General features: G+C 43.7%; 1 protein-coding gene across 9 annotated transcripts in view; it reads right to left on the reverse strand.

The window, feature by feature from the left end:
• IQSEC1 (IQ motif and Sec7 domain 1) overlaps positions 1-18036 on the reverse strand; it is a 1385758-nt gene that overhangs the window by 322544 nt on the left and 1045178 nt on the right. The window contains exon 1 of one of the 9 annotated variants that reach the window (XM_029600821.1): positions 11772-11849. The exons of the other annotated variants lie outside the window; for them this stretch is intronic. Within the exon in view, the coding sequence (XP_029456681.1) occupies positions 11772-11839 (68 nt within the window). The 5' untranslated portion in view covers positions 11840-11849. Of the gene's footprint in view, positions 1-11771; positions 11850-18036 lie in introns of those variants that run through there. 9 annotated transcript variants of the gene reach the window in all.

Raw genomic sequence — 18036 nt, forward strand, 5'->3', positions numbered from 1 at the left:
ACGTACTAATAAAGATAGTTCTATTATAGTGGCTACTACGCTGAGAGGTACTCACCAGTGCCCAGAAACCCATCCGAGATCCTTGCAGGCAGGACTCTGTGATCCAGCTCGGCAGCTGGACTTTTGGAATTCTAAATATTTTTAAGCTCCCTTCTTGCTTTGTAAGTCTCCGAGCGGAAAAAAAAAAAACAACAAACTTTCAGATGAAATTCCTGAAGATTTAAGTTTTGACACCTTAAGCTCTCCGACGATGTCTGAATTGCCCTCTCAGAGACAGTAAATGCAAGCAGGGGATCCTTAGAGAAGCCTGAAATTCACAAGCTCACCATGAACATTCTTACAAAAAAAAAAAAAGTAGTTTGTGGTTCCCCTTCAAACACTTAGGAAGAGCAGGAGTGAATGCACCCTATGATCTGTGCACTGTGGATGATCATTTACAGAGGTACACAGGTTAAGAGCTCTCAAGCAAAACTTAATAGAGGCACAAAGGGTCAGAGAGAGAGAGAAAAGAAAGCCAAACTTCTGTTCTCCATACAGCACTGCCACGTGCAGGGTGCTGCTGCCTGTCAGAGGGATGAACTCCGCCTGCCGAACTCCGCATCAGCAGAGGCATGAAGCTGCTCTACTAAACTTCTCACAGTGCACACCCAAAATAACATGGTTAAAAGAGAAATTCCTGAGATAGTAACAGGACGCTCGCTGGAGATACTCCTGCATCAAGAAAAGAGCTCATCTGAATTGCATGCTGTAAATAAATAATAAAGCTTCCTCAGTTAGCATCTTCCTAAGAGGACTGGATCAGGTTCCTAACGTCTAGAATTTCACTGCAAATATCATTTGTCCCTAGTTTCACCAGTCATCTAGCCAGTCACAAATGTATTAAGTTCAACCAATAAATAGGCATTGCCTATCCTACAGCTCGTTTTTGTTGACCGCTATTTCCGTGTGTCCAAGTGGTCTAGCAACTACACTACCAGTTAACTAAAAAAAAAACCCAACAAAAAAAAAAACTTTGTGCATTTGGAATCCCCAGATTGGATTGGAATTTTTGTGGTTTATAAAGAAAGTGTGGCCTGGTTGTTAGAAGAATGGGTGGGTTCAAATCCCACTTTCCCCACTATCATTTCTTGTGACTTTGGGAACATCACATTATCTCCTCTTGCCTCAGGTGCCCATCTAAATTAGATTGTAAGCTCTTTGGGGAAGGGACTTCATGTATTTGAATATTGCTGTAAACCATCTTGAGCATGCTTTTGAAAGGTGAGCTAAAAATCCAAACCATTAATAATTCCTGATTTTGCAGTCTGGACATCAATATGCAGAATCTTGGACCAAAATAACAACCATCTAAAGACAGAAATGAAGGATGTGAAAGCAAACCTTTTTAGGAGAGAATTTATTCATCTTTAATCTCAATCACCATTTTTAAAGACTGGGGGTCAAATACAATTGATTTTGCGAAACCCCACAAAATTGTGAGTTTGTGAGTACAGGGATTTTTCCCTTAGCAGCAAAATTTCTGGCAGGCACAAAAAAAATGTGCATCTGAAATATTACAATGATTTATATTTAACCCCAATCTAAAAAGTGTGGTCATCAAGATAATTTAGTTATCCCTTTAAAAAGTTATGCTCCTGCATCCCTCATTTCCATTTTGAGATGGTTGTTATTTGCAAAATCAGGAAAGCACATTTTTAGGGGATTTTTGCAGTAGTTCAGAGTCCTGTTAGATATATAGCCAGCTCCTGGAGAGAACCAGATTCTTTGTAGGACCAAGATAAGAATTATCCACATAGGAGAGTGCATGAAAATGAGCAGAAGGGACTCATGTATTAAGACACTTCTGGATAATTCTTATCCAGGCCTGGAAAAAATAGGACAACCTTTTCCTTTACTTTCCCCCTTAAGTTTGCTTCTCATAGTGGACTGTTATTTATACATTTGAAATTTATCAGAAAACCTCCCCAGTAATATTGGGGAACGATTACAATTTGGTTGTCAGTGGAAACCATAATTTTTCTCCCTTTCATTCTAATTTGTCTAATATTTTAGTTGTGTTCAAGGTATTTTAGGTTTTGTTGTGTGCTCCAGTTCTGTGGCCACGCCCGTATCAAAATCTGGGTGCAGCTGGGCAGATGCTGCTTGGATTCCAAGGCCACCATCATCATCACACAGGGACGTGAAGAGAATGAATACCACTTGCAGAACTGGAGCGAAGACTGAAGGAAAGACTTACAAACAGGGTGCATGCCCAGAATAAAAAGGGTACAATTTAATTCCCAAAAAAGTGAAACAGAAAATGCAATAAAACAAGCAAAACAGGCATTTTGAAGAATCCAGCGAATGACAATGTAATCCTATCTAAAATATTTGGAAATTTTAAGAAAAAAATAAAAAATGTTCCTTTTTTTTTTTTTTTTTTAATAAAGCCTGGATTAATTACTTTCAGAAATTTGAATAAACATTGCTAATGTTATGGTCCCGGGCCGTGCCCCGGTCCCTCCACCTACCTCGGGGATGGCCTGGGCAGCTTCGAGGCCTCCTCAGGCCTGCACTGCCTCCTGCGCGTCTCTCCGCCGCGGCTGGCCCCGCCCCCTAGACGCGCACGTGCGGGGAGGTGTCCCTCTTAAAGGGGCCAGCGTGGGAAAACTCAAACCCTGCCTCGGATGACGTCAGACGCTATCAGGATATTTAAACCCTGCTTCTGGACATCTTCAGTGCCTTGCAACAAGGTTCTTTCAGTTCACTGAGTTTCTAGTTGCTGCTTTGGATCATCTCTTCTGTCTTCTGACCCGGCTTCGTCCATTGACTCCGTCTTCAGCTTCCGCCCCTGGCTTTGGTTTCAGACTTCTGACTTCTGGCTTCTGACCCAGCTTCGTTCTTGGACCTTGACTTCAGCTTCATCCGCCTCCACAGGGATCCGGATCTTGCTGGCCCAGAGGATTCTCCTAAGTCCCAGGGGCTCGGGCTCTCATGGGCTCCTCCCGGGGGAGCCACGGGCTTCCGAGGGTGAAGACTCTCCAGCCTCCTGGACCCTGCCTTCCTCATCGACCATCTCTTCGGCCGCCTCCTGGATCCTTGGTCGCATAGGGTCCCACCTAAGTCCAAGAGGTCCGGGTCCCTACAGGCTCCTCCTGGGGGGACCTCGGTCTTCTAGTGGTGAAGCCTTCTTCGAAGTCTCTCTCCAGCACTGCCTCCCGGCTGCGATACTCATGTGGGTCCCCACAGTGCAACACCTGCAGTCTCAGCCGGCCCAAGGGTCCACGACCATAACAGCTAATGTACATATGTCTGTTTCCCTTCTGACATCTTATCGGAATGAAAACTTACATGCCAGAAGAGCAGTCTGTTTTCTTTATGGAGCTATCAAAATTGTACCATCTTTCTCAAATATCAGATATGTTTTTTCCATGACTTGGACATTAGTTAATGGGAAATTGTGTCTTCTCTCGTAGAATGAATTATTTTTTGGAAAACCAGAATTCACTATAAAGAGTTTAGGCTATTTCTTCTTCAGATAGCACAATTCTTATTCTCAGTATTTTAAAAGGTAAAATAGAAAATAAGAATTACCATACTGGGTCAGACCATGGCCGGATATAGGAATAGGCAACAAAGGCATGCGCCTTGGACACAAAATTCTGGAGGTGCCCAAAAACTAGGATTCTTTCCACTGCTCTCTACTTTCCAGGCAAAGGGGAAAGGAGGAATCTCTTGTTCTGAGTCCTCTGCCTACGGGTGCTGTCATCTTAAATCCCGTTCTGGGTCAGACTGAGAGTCCATCAAACCCAGTATCCTGTTTCCAACAGTGGCCAATCCAGGTCACAGGTACCTGGCAATATCCCAAATAGTAGATAGATACCATGCTGCTAACACTCAGGGATAAGTAGTAGCTATCCCCATATCTATCTGATTTAATAGTTTTGTAGACTTCTCCAGGAACTTGTACAAATCTTTTTAAAACCCAGTCATATTAACTGCCTTTACCATATCCTCCGGCAATGAATTCTAGAGCTTAATTATGCATTGAGTGAAAAAGAATTTTCTCCAATTTGTTTTAAATGTGCTACTTATTAACTTCATTGATAAAGTCTGTTACACTGACAAATACTTAAATGTACGTAGCACACAAACTGAAAAGGTAGGATCCTGTTTTTATGCTACACTCTTCTGTGGCTCTTTTGGCAAGCAGCTACAAGAATTTGCTTGGTAGGATTGTGTAGAATCATAACACTTTCATGAAATCACCTTCTATCCCCTGACACTTAGGATAATCACTTCCATCACCTACCACTTCTGTTTGCTTAGGATAATCACAGTAATACTTCCAGGAGAAACAAAGACAGTGACTGAATGAGAAAAAAATCATGTTGCAAAGTTACATGGCTCTAAAGCAATGGGACTGAGTCAAAACCTTAAAATTCAGAGTAACCCTAAAGAAGATTATAGATAGTTGTGAGTAGCAGTACATAAATATGCAGGACTTCTAAGCTAATAAAGCAGTGGTACTTATTTGTGCCAAAAACTGAAATTTAGCACAGGTAGGAGGACTGCTCTTATTACAAAAAGGGAGACGAAGGCAGGGCCAGTGCTAGACCAATGTAACACTGCCCTCCCCCCAACCCACCCTGACTTGAATGTGCCCCTCTGACAGTGGTAGATATATAGAGTTATGGTCTCCCTCTTACAGTGCTCTCTCTCTTTCTCTCTCATATTGCATACACCATGTCACGTTCCCCGGGAGCACCCTGCCCACTGAAGCTGCCCTAGGCGACTGCTCAGTCTCACCTAATGGTCACGCCAGCCCTGCATGAAGGGGACTTTTTTTTTTTTTTAATTTTTATTTGTGCAATTTTCAATATACATTTACAAGTATTACACTTGGTAGGCAATGCTTTAAAGTGCAGAATAAACAACATCATTTGACAAGAAAAAAAAGAAAAGTAGAGAAACAACTAAATATTTTCCTTGCACTTTATAAAAATAAAGGAAATAAGGGGGGAGAGCCCTCAATAAGAAGCACTAATTATAGGAAATATAACATTTACTTTTATATATCTATACGGCCGAGTGATAGATATCCACACTTCTTTTTTTTTTTTTTTTTTTAAAGATGGCGCCGGCCATCCAGTGCTCCCTCCATGTGACAGGGGCCAGCCAATGGCAAGGATACCCTGTCACATGGTAAGGGCAAAGGCCATCGGCGCAATTTTGATTAGTGGCAGCCGACGGCCTGGGAGCGGGAGATCGCTCCTGGGACCCCCACTGGACCACCAGGTACCTGTAAAAAGTTTTTTGGGGGGGGGGGGGTCGGGGGGGGGGGGGTCGGGAGGGTGGGGGAAGCTAAGGGATTAGTTTTAAAGGGTCGGGTGGGTTTTTTGTTTATCGGCTCGGGCGCAGCCGATAAACAAAACCGCGATCGGGCCGGATGAAAAAAAAACCATGATGTGAATCAGAACCGGAATCAGAACCGATTCCGGTTCCAATTCACATCTCTAATAGATATTGCTCTACCCACCTTCACATCAACTTCTGGACCACTAATTTATTTACTTTTATGAAAATGAAAAGCTTTCGCCCTGAGAATCAATCGTAGGTTTTCAAATGCCGAAGGGTGTCTGTGCAGGTTTCTGCATGGATGTCTGTACAATTTACTACATAGGGCCATGAGCGCCCATGACCGCATGCATTATGGCACGTGTGTTTGGTGTACGCAGATTTTATGCACGTATCTAATTAGCATATGCAGCCATTATTACATCCTGCACTGCCGTCGGTTTTTGCCATGGGTGCTAGAGACATCAGTGCAGAAAAATCAGCACAGATATCAGCGTGGGTCTCATTGCATTGTCCCCATTGAGTGTTAATTCCTTTGATGTCATTGATTGTTTGAACACAGTGATATTGAGTGTCATATTGGTTGCTCGATCTTTTGGAATTATCTAGTTTGCCCATGAGATGTACAACTTAAGAATTTTATAAGAAAAAAATAGAAAAAATAACTTTTGGAATATTTTATTATTGCTCATTGTTCAAATGTAGCATTGAGTGTTCAACCAGTACCATTTACTTAGCTATACACAAACACGTCAGTGATTACTATTTTCTGCTAATATACTTCTTCCAATATATATATTGAAATATTTAATTGAACCTGCTCAAGTGTAGTTTATACACGTGTTCATGTTGTGCTTTTTATGCAGTATATTACTATCTGAACACTTTAGCATATTTTTTGATTGCCTCAGCATATTTCTTCTATATATGAGAACTGTAACCAAGTTGGGGGAGGAGGCCCAATTGATTGCATGGATGGAAGGGTGACTGCAGCTCTGTTTGTTCACCCCTGGTCTAGGGTGTGCGCTACTACTTAGTTATTTAGAAAAAAATGTGAAATTGATGTTGGAGATGTTTTGACACGATTCTGCCAGGCTCCAGATCACATGATATACATCTCAAGGTATAAGTCAGGTTGGCTTGCTTTTGGGAGCTGTTGAAGCATGCGCTGCAAGGAAAGTGCATGAGGGAGTCAGATATGTTCTCAGCCCCCACAGTCTACCTCTCTCACATCCCTGACACACACACATATGCCCACAGGCTCCCTTCCTCACACACACAAGCCTCTCACTCTCATACACAAATGTTCTCACTCTCACACACACACACACACACACTCCCACATGCTCTCTCACACTCTCACACACACACATACAGGCTCTCCCTTTGGGCTTCCCCTCTTTCTTCTGGGGGATGGGGTAGGTGGTGACCTGTCAGGCCCTTTCTTTAGCTGCCATGGAATGGGATCAACAGCAGCTCCACTGGGCTTCTTTTTTTCTTCACAGCCCAACAGCCACTGAAAGAGACTCAGGATGCAGAGGAGGAGACTCGGGGTACTGTCCACAGGCGCCCAGGGCTAATGTCGTCTCTGGTGCAGCTTTGATGAGAATTTAACATGTTGCTTCCCAGAATTTTACTGAGTTAAAGGGAAATCACATAGGGAACTCTGACTTTTGGGTGTGTTAAATTACACTAAGTTACAGCAACTCCTGTTGCAAAATTCTGTTGCAAATCTGCAATTAATGACAGCAGCTACCAAACAGAAAGTGATAGATCAAAAGTTATATTTTCTGTTTCACAGCAACTGTTGTGAAAAGAATCGTGGACTATTAGGGAGCACCAACAGGGTTGTGAGTTGTTGAATATTTACTCTTTTAAGGAAAAAGATATTACAAAGGTAAATTCAACATATTACTATTAATTAGGGGGACAGGAAAGCTCAAAGTAATTGGCTCATATTTACACTTACACGTCTAGGACATCGGTTCACACCTGACTCAAGCAGGACCAGACCTTCCATTGAGTAAACTAAGCAGTCACCTAGATCACCAATATTTTGGAAGTAGCATAATTTCGGAAACCTTCTCATATCTGTTATCATATCTGTATGTATCCATTAGTTATACACTGAATGCCCTGTTACTTTTATATAATCCACCATGGGCCTTCCTTTAGGAAAATACAAAATATCAAATGCTTATAAAGAAAAGAAAATAAACACATTTATAGGAAGGCATGCACGCAGCATTGAATGCAAAGATTTTTAAAATTTGTGGCCAGTACTTCCAGATTGCTGGTCTCGTGCATTGCAAGATTAGCAGTCAAGACGTCAGCTGTTCTGGCTTGTGAATTTTCAAAATGTTTGCAACGACAATGCAGCACTGAACTGCTGGTAGAGCTCATCCTGCCTACCAGCGGCCAAAGACTTGGAAGACCCCCATCTACACCCTTGGACCACTGGTAGAATCCATTCTGACAGCAGCAAAGACTGTGGCAGGATGCCCAGGGCTAATGAGGGAATCCATCCCACCAGTAGCAAAGACCGCAAGAGGAGGCCCATGGCAACTTCTGGAGTCCATTTTGCCAGCAGTAAAAAACAGTGGGAGGCGGCCTGGGGCTTCTGGTAGGGACCATTGCACTAGCAAGTAAGGAAGGAGGTCTGGGGCTGTTGGTGGATCCCATCCCACCAGCAACTGAAGACTGCAGGAGACCCCTTCAAGCCAAGGCAACTGGTGGAGCCCATCCTGCCCGCTGCTGGTGTAGCAGGTAGTGCTGTGCTGGAGCTGTGGGTGGTAGGAGGTATCACAAAACGGAAAGTTTGCTTAGGGCATGCAATATCCTTTTACTGACTCTGGGCTTAAGTCCGTAGTGACTGAAAGTCATTGCCAGTTAAAAGTCATCCAGTGGCCTATATGAAATGAATCAGTAAGTAGACTCCAGTTCCAGTGGACAAGTGTCCACAGAACAAACCCCATCACCACACTAATTGGTACCTCTTTTGGTACCCTCAATAGAAAAGAAAAAATTGAATTCTAGAAAAATTGCACGTGATAATGGATTCACAAATGCCATCATATGGTATGTAGACTCTTATCAATTTCTATTATGTGACTTCAATGTGTATTGCATCATCTCTTACAACTTTTACATACTGATTAATAGTTCTTTCAATTAAAAAATGCAATATATGCAATGTCATTTGAGGAAATCATTTTCAAACTATTATGTAGACGTGGTATTGATGTACAGGGCAAATTTTTCATTCTGGTTAGTTTTTTGTTTTTTTTTCTTCAGGAGGATTTTTGGGTTTTGGGTTTGCCTAATGTTTATTTTGCTTCCGTATGCTTGCTGAACCAAAATAAACATTACTTTTTTTTTTTTTTTAATTTCAAAACAAAAAAATAACAGAGAAATGCCCCTCCCTCTGCTTCCCCTCACCTCTAATGTGAAGTTTCATTTCAGCCCCAAAGCAATACGGTGCCAGGCTCAGGGCGAGCCACTGGAGGCAGCAGGGCAGGAACGAGGAGGGATCGCGCCTGCCCCTTTCTTCATTCCAGACCCCTCACGGAAGAAGTAAAGAAGGCCAAGGAGCGGGGTTTTGTTTTTTTTAATTTGTACTATTTGCCAAACCAAAAATATCACAAAATTTTGGAATATTTTCCGATAAGTTGATGTTTAGGTTTGGTTGTAATAAAGTGAACCAAAAATCTATTCATTCATCACATTTTACTCATTTGGGCAAAACAAATGCACATCCCTAAGAAGAGGTCTGTTTGTCTAATGGTTACATCATTCAACTTATGATTAAAAAGATATGGGTTCAATGCGTTTCACTGTCTCTGACTCTGTATGACCATCAGCAAGTCACTTTATCTTCCTGAACCTCTGAGGTCCAGCTGAAAACAAGGCACGTGCCATTTCCTGTCAGCAAACTACAAACAAATATCTTTGGATACATTTGGGGGTCAGACACACATAAATTAGACTGTCTGGTTAGTTCTAGGTTTATACATATACAAAATGTCCTCTTCAACACCAGCATTCAAGTTAGGACTGGGGCCTGGGTACATGGCATAGGCTCAAAACAGGAGGAAATCAATAATAAAAAGGAGCAAAAGGATTTTGTTCTGAAACTTCCTTTTGTGCTCAATTATAGTGCTTCTAAAGTTACCTACTGAATTATTGTAATTCTTGTTTACAATAAAACAGCATTAACAGTGGCACAATAACAAGCAGTATACTCCCAATCTATGAAAGTGGGTTTCCAAAATATTCATAAGAAGGATGGAGAACCTTGGGTTATGGTACCCACCCTCGAAGACTATTCATTTCATACCTAACCAGGCCACGTCATGTCCTTTTTAAAGCTGGTGTTTACCCTAGACTAAACAGTGGGATATTGAGCAAGTTAGTCCAGACGGAAAAAGTCTTAGGGAAAAAAAGGAAACAGAATGGGCATCCAGCAGAGTTTAAGGAACATTTTTACTTTTCCCAAAATGCGGGGGATGAAATATACCTACACGCACGCACCTACATTCCTCTAGCCTTTCCAAATGGAAATGATTTTGTGTGTTGTCGATTTTTTTTTTTAAATGGCTCCAGTCTTCAGCTCCGGCTGCTAACTCCCAACACTGCTCTTCAGCCATGGCATGATGACAAACATCTAAACCCTTCCAGGGTTAATACAGATCATCTCCCCTGAAACCTGTTGCATTATGAATTCATACAAGCACCACTCTTATGAAAACACAGCGCGCTCAAAATAATAGCAAACACAACAAAGTTTTTAATTAAATGCTTACTAATTAAATGTTTGGCTATACTGAGCAGCCAAGCTGCAGTTTAGGTGCTTAGAGGGTACAATTAACTAAGCTTAAATGAGTCGCAGTGCATTCTGCTGTAACCACAATGGTCTCCCATCTATATTTAGTGATGCAAGTGTATAGTTGAAAAGAATGTGCTGTCAATTATGCAATGCAGTCTCTGTCCAAACAACTTTGTTCCGCTGCTTAATTTATTACTGTTTGTTTGTGTTTGAAAGCAGCAGCCGGGATCTTGTCTTTTGAACTTCATCTGCAGCTATTTGAGCCTCGGGAATGTCACTGGACTCCAGAGAGCCTCCACGGAAAGCCAGGCAACCCTGGGGAAAGCAACCCGAGCTCTGACTGCAGGAATTCACGGGGGCCCCACACCCAGAAAACCCAGTGCCGGTGACCTGAGGGGGTGCAGCTTGGAGCTCCCAAGAGCCAAACCAAAGCCAAGAGAGAGATAGAGAAAGCAGCACAGCGCATGAAGCTTGCTGGAATGACTACTCCCCTTGTTCACGGGGAGGACAAAGTGGCCTTTAGGCCTGGGAGGTGTTACAGGGCAAGCAGGGTGGAGGAGCTGCACGAGTCAAAAGACACAGTTGTCCGAGTACAGCAGGGAATGGAAAACCGATTTTCTAAAAACAGAGGTTAACTGAGGCGCCAGGAAGGAATGCAGTGGGAAGGGCCGTGTGAATAAGAAGTACTTGTGCTCAGGAAGGTGCAGATGCCCTGCGCTGCTCCCCAAACCTGGTACTGATCAGATGAGAAACTCCCTCCCTCCCTGTGCTCAGGGGCCGGCGCAGCCCTGGGCAGTCAGACGGAGCTGGGGTGGCCTCGGCCAGCTCTTCGGTCACAAAAGATGCCTTTTTTTGGTTTCAATGCTCCCTCGCTGGACGCAGGTCAGCTGCTCTACTTTTCTAACACGTTGTTTTGGTTTTTTTGGCCCATTCTCCATTGGAAAACCAGAACTGCCCGAGTAATACAGTAATACCCGTGCACGAGGGAGGACTGCAGCATAAAGCAAAAAAGTGAGCAGCCACAGGGTTCTGGCTGGATAACAATGAACAACACATAAATGAGCAGCGCCCTGCACAGAGAAAATGGCCATCACTGCCCAGCCACGATTGCCTAAAGGTGTCCCCCCCCCCCCACCCGGGTCCCGACAGGGCAGGGTGAACCCTGCCACATCCCAGAGCGGCCAGGGGCCAGCAGCCTCCCCCGAATGGAGAACACGGCCCAGACTTTAGGTTGATCGCCTCGGCTTCAGCTCCTGAGTTAGGGCTTAGGCAAAGCCTCATCTGGGACACCTGGAGCTGACCCACGCCGCAGAGCAATGACTTAGGACCTTGAATCCCAAAGCGCTGGCAGCTCAGGGAAGCTCAGCTGTCCGGAAGACACCGTGACCCGCAGTGTGCAACGCCAGGTCATGGCTGCACTGTCCCGGGCAGGGGGAAGAGACCCCCCCAGTGCTGCAGCACTTCACCTACATCACTATCTGGAAGGGTTTATGGAGCGAGCTGAGCCGAGAGGCTATGGAGCAGAGAGAGACCCGCTCAGCTTCATAGCTTTAATTTAAACAAAAAACCAATAACCCCCCCCTCGAAAAGCAAGCATAACCTGCCCTACCTGATTGTTCTGACAGAAAGACAGTATTTCCACATCAGGTTCCAGACTGCCCCTCCATCTCCCTTCATGGCCCTCCGGCTGTGTGATGGGATGGAAAGAATGAGGTCCTAGTTGACTCCGACCATACAGGAAAAAAAAAAAAAAAAGCTTAAAGCGCAGGCAAACGGCAGAGTCCAAGTTTCAGGCGGCAGCCGGGCTCTGCTTCACGCGCCGACCTCCGCCCTGGTGCAAGCTGCGCCCTGGACCTGGCTGAGGGGGGACCGGCGTCTTTGCCCAGTTCTCAAGTTACCTCCATCTTCACGCCTTGCAAGAATCATCCCCTGGAGCCTTCGGTTTACAAGAGGAGCCTGTCAAACACTGATTTGTTAGTAAGATGCCTGCTTCGCTAACTGCCAAGGAAGGAAAAGCCACATCGTAGTTGCAGGGAAAATAAACTAGCTTAGTTTATTCCTCGCTCTCCTACGGTCTGATGGCAGGGCCTCAAACTATCATTTACTGCAAGCGCTCACAAAACTACACCCTGCATCGTCTGGCTGAGACACTGTATAAACTCCCCACTGTCTGCAAAATTTCTTACTTGTCTAATGTAATAAACTTTTTAGAGCCAAATGCAAGTACTGAGTCATGTCCCAATAGCTGTCCAAGTGAATAAGAACTTCAAAGTTTAAATAATGCAGATATCAGCAGTGACAGGGTTAGTAGCCAGTGCCCACAACATTAATAAAACTAAAGTGGTGAGGGTTTTTTTAATACAAAGACATAGCCTCCCCTGCCCCCTGCCAGCACACTGGGGAGGCTTGGATTGCAACACAAGCCCCTGCCCTTATACTGCAAATGAGCTGACAGTTTGACATGACTGTGGCAGTGGCCCCCTTCCCAAAAGTGTGACCACAGTTAGGTGACTGACAGCACAGCGGCATTCTAGACTCCGGTCACACTGAAGCTTGGAAGGTCATGTCTGCTAGAGACGCACTTAAGGGAGTAGCGAGAAGCATCTCCACTCTCAGGCAAAGAAATCTAGACCTGCACCAGCCTTTGGAAACAGGTAATGGTAATTTGCAAAGGTACAAATTAAGTTGTCCTAAAGAGACAAAAAGACTTATTTCTGTTAAGCATATTTTCTCCTTCTACTCCCAACAATAAAGCTGAATACGTTTAGGAAAGCTCAGATGTTGTTGACAACTGATAATTATGTTCTGGCTTTTTTTTTTTTTTTTTTTTTTTTAAATACGTGTTAGACAATACTAAACTGAGATGGCAAAAGGAATGACAATGGCAGGAGAATCAAGGTGTAAAAGCAGGTCAGCACAACTCACAGAGCGTTTAAAAAATGCTCCCGTGGATGTTAAAGAATTCTAGATAAATAGGACAGCAAAGGACCTCAGGAGGAGTCCCGTCAAGGCAGAATCTCATCGTTATCATCAATGGCGAATTGCTAACAGCTGAGGATGATAGTCTTATCTGTGGGTCAGAAGATGGCCGAAGAGGCCAATCCAGCATTGCCAGTCAATTGCAACTCGGGCAAATGTTTCAGACTGGGATGGGTGACCCCTGTCCTATGGATTCTGACCCTGGCACCTTGTTTCTTCAGGCAAGGTCTACTGTACCAAAAGCGTTGCAGAGAAATATTTATCTATCCTCTTCTTAAAAGCCTCTAGTGATGGAGACTCCTGGGGAACCATCTTTTACTCTACAACATGACCCTCACCCTCTGGAAGAAAGGATCTCTTTTAGGATGGAAGAACTTTCAAGCTGGCCAGCTCAAAAATGGAGTATAAAAATTAGCACTAAAATTAGGGATGGAGAAAATTACTTACAGGCCGATACAATGCAGTGTGCTCAGCTGAGCACACAGTTTAACCCATGGCTGGATGCATGTTTTGGATGTGCATACACAACCCCTTATACCATAATGGGTTTAGTGGGTCCAAAACATGCATCCCCCCCCTCACAAAACTAATAGCGCTCATTACATACAAATGCATGTTGATGAGGCTATTAACTATTCACCCCAGATACAAAAAAAAAATGTGCGCCTGATCCGCACATTTTAACGCTCAGAAATTAATGCCAGTCCAGAGCAAGTGTTAATTTCTGAGCAGCCACAAAAGTGTACAGAAAAGCAGGAAATACAGATGGAAAAAGTTAAAAAAAAAAAAAGATGTGCCGCAGTCAGGTTAGGAAAAGGGACGCTCAATTAACGAGCATCCATTTTCCTAACCCGTGGCTGTGCACAGGTTAGGAAAATGGACGCTCGTAAAATTGAGTGTCCGTTTTCCTAACCCGCTGACAGCCACCTCTCCTGGGCGCCCACTGCCAAGGAGGTGCTAGGGGTGCACAATTGTCCCTAGCGCCTCCTTTTTAGCGTGACCCCTCATTTAAATATTGTATCACATGCCCAGGAGAGGTGGCTGGGCACATGTTAGGAAAGCGGGCGTGTAACACTGAGCGCCCGTTTTCTGCGCGTCTTTATTGTATCAGCCTGTTGGTGCATTAGCAGAAGTCCTCTTTATAATCCCCATCTGCCAATATCTAGGTAAGACTGCAAAACAACTCCCAGCTACTCCCTTAAAAACCCCCCAACATAAAACAGCTCATTAGCTGGAAGGTGTGTGGATCACAATGCACAGCTTTGCATGTAGTGGTAAGTTTTGGTTGCTTACAGTATATTTGCCATGTGTAACCTGAATGCAGAATGCCTTTCGGTATTGTGATTCATAAGTTCTTTTGACACAAGTTCTCCTTGCTTTGTACAGTCAGATGTTGACATTTTGACAGAGGTTTTGATTTCAGGGATCCCCTTGTGTTATTCTTGCCTCTGTCACTGATTTCACGACGCAATCGCTTGCTCTGCCTGTCAGCTTTTTCTTTTCTCTGTTGGCATGGTGTTTTACCGTGTCCCTTAGACAGCCCATGGGGCAAGGGATCCAGGAAGAGGAAGGAGAAAGGGCTCCTGGAATGTAGTACCCAAACCAATCATGTGAACGATGCATTTTGAAAAAACTAATTTTCCCTCAAATAAAATACATTTTGTAATGCTGCATTATAGTATTGTTAACCTCTGCTGAACATTTCAGCAAAACCAAATTATAAGGAGAAAAAGCCTTTAATGGACCAATTTAAGAGAGATATGTTTCACAGGTATGGACAGTGAGGGTAAGATAAAAACCTTCAGTAGGAACAGTTAAACTATTACGTTATATTACGTTATAAACTATTATGTTATCAGGCTTGCTAGAGGAAGTCCCTTCAGTTTCCCCAATTTGCCATAAAAATGTATCTGCGGCCTAGATTTAACACTTTGACTATAATGTGCTACTAAACAAAAGAAAGCAAATCTGAGTGAAACCTTGCCATACAAGCCTGCATTTTCCATTGAATATCTTGGGTTTAGAAATGCCACGGCTCTAGGATTAATGCCGACCGAAAATTATTTTTGAGGACACTTTACAGCTGGCTCTGACCCATCCAAATGGGCTTCAGTCCTCTTTCTGAAGCGACAGTTTGGTATTAGCAGACCTAAAAGTCAGCTAAGTTGAAATATGTGAGTCACCTGTGCTATTTAGTAATGCCATTTTGTAATGCTGCATGCCCTTGAATATAAAATCTTTAAAAAAATAAAAAAAATAAACATTTCCTGCTATATGCAGAGCGTAGATGTGTCCTGGAGACTCACAAGCTGTCTGCTCTCTCCCTGTCACATCTCCTGACAAATGAGATTTGTACAATGTCAAGTGTACACTGTCGAGTGTACATCTTTGTGTACCTTTCATCACTCCAAATCACATCAAATCTTCACTGTTGTCTACTGTGTTGTTCGTACCTCTGACTGTGCATGCAAAACAGTCCCCCAAAACCTAGGCCACCACCAAAATCTCACCCCGAATTATTAGTTGCACCTCTTATAATGGTATAAATAGTTTCCTTATATGAGCACCTTCTAAAGAGTCAGTCAGTCAGTCTCTCTCTCTCTCTCTCTCTCTCTCTCTCTCTCTCTCTCTCTCAACAACCATGTGTTGTGGTATATCAACTAGAGCTCAGAGTCCTCCAGTGATCAAGGTACGCTTTGACGTGGTGCTCTCACCCATTCATTTTTCTTTTATATCTCTTTTTTTTTAAACTGAAAACAAGGAAGTAATAATACTGACGCTAGGACTGAGCCACCCGTGGAGCTATGGCATTTCTCTTTGAAAATTCATGGCTGCAGGGGAATGTGGGTATAAAAGTACCTCTTTTACTGCAAATACCCCCATATATGGTTCCTTCCTTAAGCCCGCCCCCCAGGCCAGCCCCTTTCTGCCGTGATGAGAAGTACCCATGCTTTTTGCCATGAATAGTGAGGGCAATTTGCAGACTGGGGGAATTTAGCCAGGGAACTGCTTAGTTTCCCAGGCCAATTCAGTGGAAAACTGAACTCCCTGTATTTGATGCGCCTTTCCTGGCAGGGACTGATCAGAACACTTAGACCAGGGGTCAGGAACCTTTTTGGCTGAGAGAGCCATAAACGCCACATATTTTAAAATGTAATTCCATGAGAGCCATACAATATGTTTAAAACTAAATACAAGTAAATGTGTGCATTTTATGTAAGATCACACTTTTAAAGTACAATAAGTCTCTGAAAATATTACACCAGGCCTTAAGACACCAATACATCTCCTATTAGGAAAACGGACCAAGTCAGGCTGCTATAGAGTCCTACACAGAAACTACACGCCAGCAGAAAACCTCACCTGAATCACGTGCTGTCCCTCACCTAACATAGAATAAAGAGACCAAAACGCATAACAAGAAGCATGCAGACAAAAACTGAATTGGAAACTGCAACAAGCCAGAGTCTCTGTATGCAGTGTAACAAAGGAAAAAAGAAACATCACACATCCTTATAAAACAAATCAAGAAATATAAAATCATCAGCAGTAAAACTGTACTAACAAAAAGAACATATTTCGAAACAGCTGATGAGTGGAATATCCAATAATTAAAAACTCATATAAAACATTTCCAGATACCAACAAAATATTTCAAAATAGCAGACACAAAGATCCAGTAATGAAAAATAATAAGGATACAAAAATTTTTTTGCTCTGCATACCTGGGAACGTTTGATATCCAGGTGTCCTGAGATTGTTCTGAATTAGCAGGAGGTGGGGTGGTTTGCTTGGAACTTTCTCCTCTCTCAGTCACATACCAGCGCTCTCTCTCACACTGGCTCTCAATGACACACCTATACACACATGCTCTCAGTCACTCACATATACAAATGTTTTTTCTCTCTCACTTATATAGGCTCTTAATTACACATTTACACACATGCTGTCTATCTTTTCACGCTTACACACACACAGGCTTTCAATCACATAAATACATGCTGTCTTTTTCTCTCACACACAGACTCTCATTCACATGCTTACAAACATGTCCTCTCTTTCTCTCATTTACACACAGGCTCTCAATCACATACTCACATGCTCCCTCACCTAAATCAGCTCTCAATCACACAGACACACATGGTCTCTCTCTCTCATTTAAACACAGGCTCTCAATCACATACTCACATGCTCCATCACCTAAACCAGCTGTCAATCAGACACAGACACACATGATCTCTCTCTTACTTATACACACAGGCTCTTAATCATACATACACATGATTTCTCTCACACACAAAGGATCTCAATCATACACACATACTCTTTCACACAAACAGGTTTTCAATCACAAACTTACACATACAGGTTCCCAATGGTAAACTTACATTCATGCTCTCTCTCTCACAGGCAGGATCTCAATCACAGACATACTCTCTTTCACATGTACAGGCTCTCAATCATTCACATACATGCAATCTCTCACTCACACACACAGGATCTCAAACACACATGCTTGCTCGCTCAATCACTCTCTCTCCCCCCCCCCGGGAACTTGCGGCAGCAGCAGCCACCTCCCAACGCTAACCTCCTTCATTTTCAGCCCTCGCGGAGGCGAAGGCGGAGTCCCATCGGCCGCGGTTGAAGATTTTCATTTTCCTCCGAGCCGCGCTGCAGTCTTCTTCCCGCGCAGGCACCCGATGCTCTCCACTTCCTCTTCCGGGCCGCGGGAAGAAGAGAGCACCGGCGTGCTCTCTTCTTCCCGCGGCCCGGAAGAGGAAGTGGAGAGCATCGGGTGCCTGCGCGGGAAGACCCGCGCAGGCACCCGATGACTCCAGCGCTGGCACCCGGCTGACACCCGATGACTCCCGCGCAGGCACCCGGATGACTCCAGT

This window comes from Rhinatrema bivittatum, chromosome 4, assembly GCF_901001135.1.
Source record: "Rhinatrema bivittatum chromosome 4, aRhiBiv1.1, whole genome shotgun sequence".
NCBI classification, from domain to species: domain Eukaryota; kingdom Metazoa; phylum Chordata; class Amphibia; order Gymnophiona; family Rhinatrematidae; genus Rhinatrema; species Rhinatrema bivittatum.